The 12,198-nt window shown below is 45.0% G+C and overlaps 1 gene segment (V, D, J or C); it reads right to left on the bottom strand.

Moving 5' to 3' along the window:
- Positions 1-2,130: 2,130 nt before the first annotated feature.
- Positions 2,131-2,628, bottom strand: LOC125261758. The segment is given in 2 exon segments: positions 2,131-2,444; positions 2,535-2,628. Coding segments are annotated over 2 exon segments (360 nt in total).
- Between the last annotated feature and the right edge of the window lie 9,570 nt (positions 2,629-12,198).

Raw genomic sequence — 12,198 nt, 5'->3', positions numbered from 1 at the left:
TAAATTTATTAAGCATGTGCATTAAAAAAGTCTGTGACAGAATAATTCATTCATAACTGGAATAATCTTCAAACTCATCGCATCTATGATCGTTCTGAAATTCCAAAGCCCGAGTCAAATCGGTGGAATTCAAACTTGGACTATGTTGAAAAGCCGTTTTTTTCAAAGTCATAATGATGGAGGAGCCCGGTAACACTTTAGAATACTGATCCTTCATAAATGAATAACTACACAGGAACAAATGAATAATGCATTATTAACACTCTAGTAACTACTATTAACTAACAAGAAACTCTGATGAATGAATTAGTAAGTAATAGTGCTAAACACAGCTGCTAAAAAGATGATTGCGTTGAGATGAAAACCTCCTCATTCACTTTCTGTTAAACGATTCTTACATTTTTGGATGTGATTTTTCTAGAACTGTCTCCTGCTCGAGTTCTTTTGACTTTTGAAATGCTTTGTAATATTTTGTTGTTCTTTTCTTTTCTTTCTTCTTTTAAAAATGAAGCAAGAAACATTAATCCTATGCAATATCTCTGATCTGCTGGACTGGCCATCACAAAGGCAGACAGTGCCCTCTATTGTAATATCAGCAGTATTCTCATTAAAGATTAATAACTTTACTGTGACTGCACACAGCAAAAGAAAAAAAAGAAAAAAGAAAAGGGGGGGGGGGGGGGGTTACAGCAGCAAAGAAAGGTCTGCAGCTCATTTCTCAAATATTTGTTTGGCTGTAAAACACTTATATTTATTGCTGGAAGTGTCTCTGGTAATTTGAAATCTACTTTTCAGGTTATTACAGTAATATGTGTCACCGCTATAACATATTCTTCCATTCCAGAGCTTTTCCTGCAGCCTGTCATATGAAGTCAGTGCAGTAGCTGCTGTCAGTCATTGAATATCCAGAGATCTTACAGGACAGAGTCAAAACCTGACCAGGCCTTAAGACCACAGAATCAGTCTGGGTCAGTTCAACACAGTGGACACCTGGAGAAACAAATATGGCCTGACATGTTAGAGAAATTAAAACATTTTTTTATAACCATGTTTAAGAATTTTTTATTATGAAGTATTTCTATAGAAACAATGGAGACATGACCGTAGGAACAACCAGAGAGATGAGGAGACCATAGTTTGAGAAGTGTGAGAGCAAGCTGTTTCTTTTCCTCTTAATCATCAAATAAAGAGGAGGAGAAAGATTATTTGCATACAGTTCTGCACATGTCAGTATGTTCAAATGTTCTATATTTTACTCATTCAAAAAGTCTGTGAATTGTCAATTACAGTGAACAAATGGATTCAGCTGTCATCAGAGCTAATGACCTCTGTATCTGTTAAAAGCAGTTGATTTCATGTTTTTGAAAGAGAAATAAAGACAATAATTATATTAGCTAAATCAAATTATACAAAAATATGGTGTTCTTTTTTCGGAAATTTGATTTCCGTTTTGTCATGTATTTCCTCGATCCAGATGGACTAGTTTTCATTAGTGGTGGGGGAGAGCGGTGACTCTTTCTGCAGGGTAAATCGTTACACCAGTAGGTGGCGACAAGTGACTGTGTTTATGAGTGAATCATTGAGTCATTCATTCAACCTATTCGTATGTTTCTTAATATTATATCTTATTCCTAATGTTTATCAAACTATTGTATAAAAATCAATATCACAATTGTGACTTTGTTCTGAATTGGCCTATAATCACGTCTGTGATTACTAATTACAGCTGTGCTGATAGCAACAGCCCTTCTGCTTGTGTAATATTGTAGTTAGTATTTATATGAGCGTGTTTGTTTTTTGATGACAGAGGGAAGCTTACAGTAGCCTATATGTCACTGTGATTTTGATTCAGTAAAATGCAGTCATGAGCCTCTGCAGGTCAAATAATGGCCTAGACCAGAATAGTGTATCACAGCATAAGCATAATTCACACAAAATAGGGGCAGGACTGTACTGGAAACAATGGAAATTTAAAATTGCCCACTTTTTTCATTACCACCTTAAAATGTTAGAACGAGTTTTTCTAACTGATTATTTGTATGTGATGCAATGCAGCTGATAAGTTAATATTTATCATCTGTTTATGTGAATGAGGAAGTGGTTTTTGTATTGCTTTGACCCTTAAGTCATTCACAGTGACTCTCCAGCACAGTAATAGACAGCAGTGTCTTCAGTCTTGAGGCTGTTCATCTGCAGGTACAGTTGACTGCTGGAGTCATCTCTGGACACTGTGAACCTTCCCTGGACTGACTGGGAATAGTAGATCGGAGAACTGGATGTGCTGATGTATGCAATCCACTCCAGTCCTTTTCCAGGACTCTGTCTGATCCAATGTAGATATAGACTGCTGAATGTAAATCCAGTTATTGTACATGTAAGTTTATGAGACTCTCCTGGTTTTTTAACCACTGTTTCAGACTGAGTGAATGTCTGACATTCAGTACCTGTGGAAAAAGAAACAATATTAAATGTTAGAAACATGTTATAATGTTACATTGTTGCACTCTTAATGATTATCCTATGCAGTGACTCACATGGTAAAACTGCCAGAATTACAAATACAAGAATCTTCTTAAACATGGTGTATTTAAGTTTAAACCAGAAAGAAAGACTTTGTTCCTAGAGTTCAGATGTCTGTTCAGATCACAAAGATTGACACATTTAAAGAAGGAAGCTGATTTGCATATATTCAAATCAGAGAACTGATGGTAAGAAAGACTGATGTATGTTTGGTCCAGATTTAGATTTTAATGGCTAATGTTTGAGATCTTCATAAACAGACTGTTATTTTTCTATTATTAGAGATAAAAGTCATTTTTGTGTATTGTATTATTTTTCATTTTTCATTCTTTCTCTGGATTTTAATGTAATTGACTTTAATTATAATATGACAAACCCCATTTCTAGAAAAGTTGGGATATTTTGTAAAATACAGTAAAATCAAGATTCTGTGATTTGTTAATTTTCTTGAACATTTATTTAACTGACGAAAGTACAAAGAAAAGTTGGTCAGTGAAACATTGAAAATCATTGAAAAGTGTATTTTGTAAATATAAACAAATTTTGATTTTGATGGCTGCAACACACTCCAAAAAAGTTGGGACAGAGGCAAAATAATAGAGAAAAGGTTATAGAATATCAGAGTTAAACAATTTTGAAACAGTCCACAATAAGCAGGTGAATTGGTAATACGTGAGGGGATCGTAATTGGGTATAAATTTGGCACTTTGTGCCAAATTTCATGACAGAATTGTCAGACAAATCAAAAATCACATTTCTTAATTCAAGATTGCAAAGTATTTATGTCTTTCGCCATCTACCATGTATAACATTGTGAAAAGATTCAGGGAATCCAGAGAAATCTCAGTCCGCATTGGGTCAGGCAAGAGACCTCTGTTAAATGTGCGTGACCTTCAAGCTCTCAGATGGCACTGCATGAGAAACCGTAATGCTGCTGTGTTAGAAATAGCCACATGGGCTCGGGAGTACTTTGGAAAACCATCGTCACTTAACACAGTCTGCCGCTGCATCAGGAAATGCAACTTGAATCTCTGTTATGCAAGGAGAAATCTATACATCAGGGGCCTCATTTATAAAACTTTGCGTAGATTTCATCCTAAAAGTGTACGTACGCGCAAAAGCTAGATTCTGCGTACGCACAAAAAAAATCTGATTTATAAAACCATGCGTACGCCAGATCCTGCGCACAAATCCCTTTATAAATCCCAGTCAGCGGAAGATTGTGCGTACGTGCATCTCCACCCTGTCTCCTCCCCGAAATCACCATATATGGAGCTTACAACGCCTAGTTTTACTATGCATAACCTCATCTGCATATCATTTCCATACATGTTCCCATCCACGTGACATCCACGGTTAACACCGTCAAAGGTACAAGACATTGGAAAATATTAGATATGGACTATAAATGCAATTTGTGCCACACATTATGTTGATAAAGATAATCCAATATCCTCTTTGTTTTAGAATAAATATATCAAAATATCCATAAAAACAAAATTGTATAAAATACTTCAGATAAAGGTTTTAGAATAGAGATGATTCATTCATTTCCACTGGCCAGATAGTATTTGAATAGTTTTAAACAATTCAAATCAAATTTATGCAGTTTTGCTGATAAGGTGAACATATCTTTTAGGAAGTTTATAGGCTATTATTTATAGGCACTTATTTATTGCAGTGTAAATACAATTGTCTGAAACGGCGCGTCACTGACAAAGTATTTTTAAAAGAAAACATGCAAATCGTACTCGGTTACTAACGTAACCTCGGTTCCCTGAGATACGGAACGAGTACTGCGTATGGGGAAAAGTCTCCCTTTTTCACTGAAGCCTTTTCAATAACGCAGTGTAACTGCATCGTCATTGGTTCACTCATGAGAAGTTGTTGAACCAATGGCGGCGCGGCATAGCTGCGCGGCCTATGACGACAAAGCGCGCGAATATTCCCGCCGAAAGGGGCGGAGTTTAGTGCTATATAAGCGGGCGTTTCGCCATAGGATTTCAGGCCAATCGACTGAAGCGACGACCTTGAAGCCGCAGCCTCGTGGCACGGCAAGTAACGCAGTACTCGTTCCGTATCTCAGGGAACCGAGGTTACGTTAGTAACCGAGTACGTTCCCTTTCGATACTTCACTCGTACTGCGTATGGGGAACGAATTCAACCGCGCCGTGCCACGGCAGGGAACGACTGGACATGTTTGGGACGCCTAGGGGGGTCCACGAAACTAATGAGAAGGCCGAAGCCGTCGAACCCATAGTTACACTACAAGAGGAGATTACTCCTGAACCGGTTTGAGGCGGGGCTCGAAGAGGCCGCTGCATCACACCGATAGGACCCGAGCTTGTAAAGTCGGAACGTCCAACTGGTAAAATCTGACAAAGGTGGACGGCGAGGACCAGCCGGCCGCCTCACAGATGTCTTTGATAGAAACTCCACTGGACCAGGCCCATGAACAGGCCATACTCCTAGTGGAGTGAGCTCTAACTCCTATGGGGCATTCTGAACCCATGGAGGAGTAACAAAGAGCTATGGCGTCGACAATCCAACGCGAGAGGCATTGCTTTGAGACCGGAGACCCTTTGGTGCGGCCGCCAAAGCAAACAAAGAGCTGATCTGATAGCCGAAAGGGCTGTGATCGCTCTACATCAGTTCTCAATGCCCTAACAGAGCAGAGCAACTCCAGCTCTTGCTCTTCTGACGAGACAGGGAGCGCAGAGAGGGAGATGACCTGTGCTCTGAACAGGGTCGAGAGCACCTTGGGGACGTAGCCATGCCTGGGTTTCAATACGACTTTAGAGTCGTTGGGCCCAAATTCAAGGCAAGCAGGGCTCACAGAGAGGGCCTGCAGATCGCCGACACGTTTTACCGATGCTAAAGCCAGTAGCAGAGCGGTCTTAAGCGTCAGGGGCTTGAGGTCAGCTGAGCACAGCGGCTCAAAGGGATGCCCTTTGAGAGCCCTAAGGACCATAGATAGGTCCCAGGTGGGAACAGTGAGGGGGCGAGGAGGATTCAATCACCTAGCACCCCTCAAGAAACGCACCACTAGGCCGTTTCTCCCCACCGACTGGCCAGCGATAGGAGAGTGAAACGCTGCGATGGCTGCTACGTAAACTTTGAGCGTTGAAGGGGCTCGCCCTGAATTCAAACGCTCTTGGAGAAAGGACAGTATCAGAGATACGTCACACTCCGCTGGATCTATGTTGCGTGCAGAGCACCAATCAACAAAGATTGACCATTTCTGGGCATAGAGACGTCTCGTAGACGGAGCTCTCGCCTGAGAGATGGTGTTCAACACGTCCCCGGGAGGTTAACCGGCTCCCGTCGAGGGACCATAAGTGCAGAGCCCAAAGTTCTGGCTGTGGGTGCCAAATTGTCCTGTTCGCCTGAGAGAGAAGGTCTCGTCTCAGAGGAATGGGCCACGGGGCTCTCGTGGAGAGCCTGAACAGCTCTGAGGACCAAACCTGGCTCCTCCAGAGCGGGGCCACCAGGAGGACTCTGTGCTCGTCTTTCTTGATACGTCTGATAACCTGAGGAATCAGAGCGATCGGGGGAAATGCGTAAAGAAGGGTGCTGGGCCAATGGTGGGCCAGCGCATCGTCCTTCCTCGAGAAATAAGTTGGGCAATGAGAATTGTCTTCTAAGGCGAAGAGGTCGACCTCTGCCTTCCCGAAGAATTCCCATATTGTGAGAACCGTCTGGGGGTGGAGACCTCCCTGGTGATTTATGTATGACACCACCGTCATGCTGTCCGATTGGACTAGGACGTGGCGTCCCGTCAGGTGAGCCTGAAAGAAGTGAAGGGCACGTATCACTGCCAGCATCTCTAGGCAGTTGATATGAAGATGGCTCTCCTCGTGTGACCACGAGCCGAAGGCCGGTCTGCCCTCGCAAAGAGCGCCCCAACCCGAGTTGGATGCGTCCGTCGAGAGCACCGTCCTTCGCGACGCCGCCTGAAGGGGTACGCCACGCTTGAACCACTCGGGGTTCAACCAGGGCTTCAGGGCTGATAGACAGGCCTGATTGACCTTGAGACAGAAGCGGCCATGCCGCCAGACATGGGGGGGAACCCGAAACTTCAGCCAGTACTGCAGAGGCCGCATCCGAAGAAGGCCGAGCTGTAGAACTGGGGAGGCGGAAGCCATCAGCCCTAATAACCTCTGGAAGGACTTCAGAGGAAGGTAGGCTTTGTTTGTGACGGAAGCCGCGAGCTGCTGAATGGCCAGAGCGCACTCTGGCGAGACTACTGCCGTCATGCGGACAGAGTCGAAAACCGCTCACAGGAACGAAATGCGTTGGCTGGGAAGCAGCGAGCTCTTGGATAGGTTGACCCTGAGTCCCAGGCATTCTAGATGGCTGAGGAGCACAGATCTGTGAAGTTCTAGCTCTGCTCGCGAGTGGGCCAGAATGAGCCAATCGTCGAGATAATTCCCATCTCAAGAACCGCCTGTGGTGGGGGGCTATCTGGATGTGAAAGTAGGCATCTTTCAGGTCCAGTGAGCAGAACCAGTCCTCGTGACAAATCTGTGCGAGGATCTGCTTCAGCATCAGCATCTTGAACTTCCGTCTCACGAGGGAGTGGTTCAGGATCCTGAGATCTAAGATGGGTCTGAAACCGCCATCTTTCTTGGGGACCAGAAAGTAACGGCTGTAAAAGCCTGACTCGCTCTCTGGAGGAGAGACTATTTCTATAGCCCCTTTCCTGAGCAGCGCCAAGACTTCGGTTCGGAGAACGTGAGCGTTGTCCGAAATCACCGAAGTTTGAAGCACCCCGCCGAAGCGTGGGGGTCTTTGGGCGAACTGGAGCGAGTAGCCCTGACTTATGATCCCTAGGACCCACTTTGACAGCCCGGGGATGGCCCGCCAAGCCTCGACCCGGGTGGCAAGAGGTTGAATGACATCGGCTGACAGCCCGCCTGAGGGGGGGCTGTACACCGAGGGGAGTGGAAGAGGAAATTTGCCCTTTATTAGAAAAGGTAAAAATGTGTTCGTCGTGAAAACGGCGGTTTGTGTGGGCGCAACATTTGTGGGCCCATCTGTAACACTGAGCATCATTCCCACGCCCGGATGTGAACGAGGCGGAGGGGAAACTGCGCAAAGGAGCTTTGGGGGTGGTCCGGCCGCAGCGAGACATTCCCCCGTCCTCTTCCTTCCTCTTAAATCAGGATGACTTGGGCGTCACAGGGTCCAGCGCAATCTTGGGCCGGGGTCCCTGGCGTCTCGGGAAGGAGCGTCTGGCAGAGTGAGAGCGCTGGCGTTGCTCCTTTGGCGGTGCTGCCTGGGAGGCAGAGGGGGCATGCTTGCTCTGCTGTGCCGGCGCAGGCCTGGGTCGGCTTGAAGCAGATGCGGAGCTGGAGCGTTTTGGCAGGAAGTGTCTCTTCGCCTGAGACGACTTCTGCGCTGCGGTGAATCGCTCGGTGAGACCCTCTACCGATGGCCCAAAGAGACCAGAAGGCGAGACAGGGGCGTCTAAAAAGGCCATCTTATCCGCATCCTTGATCTCAGTCAAGTTGAGCCATAAGTGGCGCTCTAAAACCACCAGGCTGGCCATGGACCTTCCAATGGCCTGGGCTGTGGCCTTCGTGGCTCGCAGGGCTAGGTCAGTGGCGCTGCGGAGGTCCCTGAAGGCGGGTGCATCAAAGCCGGACTCGTCCATAGAGCGGAGAAGCTTGGCTTGAAACACTTGGAAAATGGCCATAGTGTGGAGAGCCGAGGCAGCTTGGCCTGCGGAGGCGTAGGCTCGCGATGCCAGGGTGGAGGTAGTCCTGCAGGGCTTTGAAGGAAGGGCCCTCTTAGATTTTCAGCCCACAGCCGTGGGAGGACAGAGGTGAGCTGCCACTGCTTCATCCAGGGGCGGCGGGTGCTTGTAGCCCTTTTCTTCAGCGCCGTCCACAGTCGTGAGGGCTGAACGGTGCGTGGTGTGCAGGCGGGCAGAGTAAGGAGCGCGCCATGACTTGGTCAGCTCCTCGTGTACCTCGGGGAAGAACGGGGCAGCACGTTGACGAGGGGCCTGGCGTCTTCCCGGCAGGAACCACTCATCTAGGCGGCTCCGTGACGGCTCTTCCGGCGGAGCCCAATCCAGGTCTAGCTCCTCCACAGCTTTTGAGAGGACGCGGAGAAGTTCGCCGTCCATGCCCGAGCCGTGTTCAATGGGCTCCAGCGGAGACGGGGGGCGGGGTCGTCCTTCTGCTTCGGAAGCCGCGAGAGACATGGATTCATCTAGCGGCTCTTCATCCGATCCACCGAATGAGACGAGGTCACTTGCATGTACTGAGGGACGCTGCTCAGGGTGGGAGAATCTGACGGGCGACCGTTCTCTGGTGGGAGAGGGCGAGGCACGAGGGGGCTGGGCCAACGTGAGCTCGCTCAACTCCGGGCGCTGGGACGCTCTACCCCGCTGTCTCTTCCTCGCAGGCTCGCGGCGGGAAGGGGACGGGAGGGCGCGAGCAGCAGGACTGCCTCCGGCAAAGAAAGCAACCCGCGAGCGCAGAGAGGCCAGACTCATGCACTCGCAGTGCGGGCATGAAGCGTCGGTGAGCGCGGCTTCCGCATGGGGCTTACCCAGGCATCCAACGCACTCATCGTGTCCATCGTTGTCCTGCAGAGGGGCTCTGCAGGTGTCACAGGAGTGACATGGCATTTGAAGCAACGCCGGCTCCGTGAAAACGGCGATTGGGGGGGCTCTTTTAGAGCGGCGAGGATCGCGGAAGCTCTTTTAGAGCGGACAAATCCGCTAGGAATGCTCTTAGAGCGGTATAGAACCGCGAGGAAAACGCTCTCAGAGGGGGCACCGGATGGCGGCAGGAGACGGCTGAGGCGGCGGCCGGAACAGGAAGCAGGCGGCGGGCATCTTGAAGATGGCGCTCGGGGCAGTAGTCCACGAGGGTGCCGGCGCTGTAGTAGTCCGGCGGCTCAGCTGGGTCTGGGGCCTCTTCAACGGCGACGAGAGCTGCTTCTTCCAGGCGGCGAGCTTCTTCGACTTCAGCGCGGAGATCAGCGAAGAGATGTGTAGTCGTCGCTGAAGGAGAAAGGACTGAAATCCTATAGCGAAACGCCCGCTTATATAGCACTAAACCCCGCCCCGTTCGGCGGGAATATTTGCGCGCTTTGTCGCCATAGGCCGCGCAGCTATGCCGCGCCGCCATTGGTTCAACAACTTCTCATGAGTGAACCAATGACGATGCAGTTACACTGCGTTATTGAAAAGGCTTCAGTGACGGGGAAAAAGGGAGACTTTTCCCCATACGCAGTATGAGTGAAGTATCGAAAGGGAACTTACCGTTTTCCTCAAATGATATCCTTCAAATGGTAATTATTTGAAGATCCTTCACATGAACACCTCCTGCAGCTGTGGTTGTACAGTAAGATATTATTGGACCTATTCAAACTGGACAACGGACTGTTCAACCACCGAATCCAGCAGTGTCTTCCATAATATCGAAGTTAAGTGTGCATCACTGATCGTCATTCTCGAAAAAATATTTTGTCATAACATCTGCAGTGTGGTTTAAAGAGGAATTATTGTGCTTCCAGCGCTCCTCGCTGTCATTAAAACAGCGTGTCACTGGAAAAGTGATCGAAAGTAGCACATCTACTATCTCAATTCATATCACTTTTGTCTCCCCTGGGGGGGAGCATCCATTATGATGATATGTTATATACGCACATAGCTTTTTATAGCCCATTCATTAAAAAAAATTAGTAAATTCAAAGTATTTGCACCTGGTTAAGAATGCTGATAATGATAATTCAGGTTGATGCAATTTGATTTATTGGGTGATGTAATAGGATAATTTAGAAGTTTTTCATTTTAAATAGTTATTGCTATTTGGGCCAGTTGGTGTCGCCAAAACACATACTCTTCTAAAAGACTGCGTACGCACGGTCAAGAGCATCCTTACGGGGTGCACTTATTTACGCCAAGTTTATTTTTTATATCCCGATATGTGCGTGGAAAAATGCAAGTTTCAACTTGTTTTCGGAAAAAACGGACATTGAGTTCTCAGTCCCAAAGACGAAAGGGACCATCCAGACTTTCATCAGCGACTTCTGCAAAATCAAATATCTGTCTTGGTATGGAGGTGCATCAGTGCAAACAGTATGGGTGACTATATGTGTGAAGGAATCATTCCCTAGTGAAAAAAAAGTATACTAAGTATACTTGCAGCAAGACATATTATTAGTATATTTCAAGTGTGTTAATGATTAGTTCATTTAAAGTGTGCTATTTTGAAACAACTAATTTTGTACTAAGTATATTTAAGTTGAAATTAAGTAGTATTAAAATACAACTTTAAGTACATTTAGTATACTTATGTGTGCTAAATTGGAACAACTTCAAGTATACTTAGTACACTTTAAGTATATGTCTGTGTAGGGACTAATTACATGCTTGATTAGTGATATTAAAGTGTACTTAATTTGTGTTATAATTATACTTTATTTGTGTTAAAAGTATATTTTTTTGTTATAATATACGTTATATTATAAGTATACTTTATTTCTGTTATAAGTATACTTTTATTTGTGTTATAAGTATACTTTATTTCTGTTATGAGTACACTTTGTGTTATAAGTACACTTTATTTGTGATTTAAGTACATTACAAAATAATTACGAGTGTCTTCCGAACACACAAGCAATATACACTGAATATATTATTTTACAGGTAATAGTATATACTGTATGCTCAGTACCTTTGGCTTATTCCAAATATTAAACATTACACACTTTGCAGTCAATAACAATACACTTTGTTATTACTTATACTTTGTATAATATAGTCAACATTTGAAGCGGATCAAAACCTTTAATCAAAGTTGTCCTAACTTTTTTGATCCACTTCAAATGTTGACTACTGTACTTTGAATTACATAATCTCACACAATGCAGTTGTGCTACTATTTAAATACAGTTTAACACATTTTCCCAAAGTTGAATGCATTTGTTTTCAAGGCTATTAAAATAAATAAAATGTAACAACATCACTAATGAAGAGACATATTTCATTGACAAATCCAATAGTTTTTATTTAAACTTAGATTCAGCAAAACTTACCATGTTTTTCATTAAAAAAAAAAAAAATATTGGACCATGGTGACCCTCTATACACAAATACAAATGACACATTATATTCCATTTTCTGATGAGCTTCTCATTGTGTCTGATGGCACAATGATGACCGCAGAGACTCGTGAAGAACAGCATCTGTTGACAGAATATTACCAAAGATATAAGACAGCATGTTCAACTCTTTATTCACGTTTACAATAGTCTATCTGAATCCTATATTGAACCAATAATATTTCTGAACAGTAAATGAGGATTAGCAGCAGGGAACTGTATCAGAATGGCATGTCGATATTGTTTTCGGTACATAGTCAAGAATAAAACACTTTATGAATTAATATCGTACAGAATACGGGCCGATTTGACCAATCATATGAATGTTTTGGTGCTGCATACAAACATGTGCCATAAAACACCACACAAAAACTCAAAAAGGAGATATCAAGCCGAAATATCACTCTACGTTTGTTAAAGAAAATAAAATAAAAAATTTTAACTGGTAGACTACAACTCACCTCCCAATAGCAACTGCGGTCACGCCATCTGCGCTTCGGAGAAACGCGGTCACGCCATCTATGCTTTAAAATGTATTGCGCGTCTACATGAGGT

Source organism: Megalobrama amblycephala, unplaced genomic scaffold (assembly GCF_018812025.1).
Source record: "Megalobrama amblycephala isolate DHTTF-2021 unplaced genomic scaffold, ASM1881202v1 scaffold481, whole genome shotgun sequence".
In the NCBI taxonomy this organism is placed as follows: Eukaryota; Metazoa; Chordata; class Actinopteri; order Cypriniformes; family Xenocyprididae; genus Megalobrama; species Megalobrama amblycephala.
The sequence above is the reverse complement of the archived record's forward strand: the minus strand, read 5'-3'. Positions and strand labels throughout refer to the sequence as shown.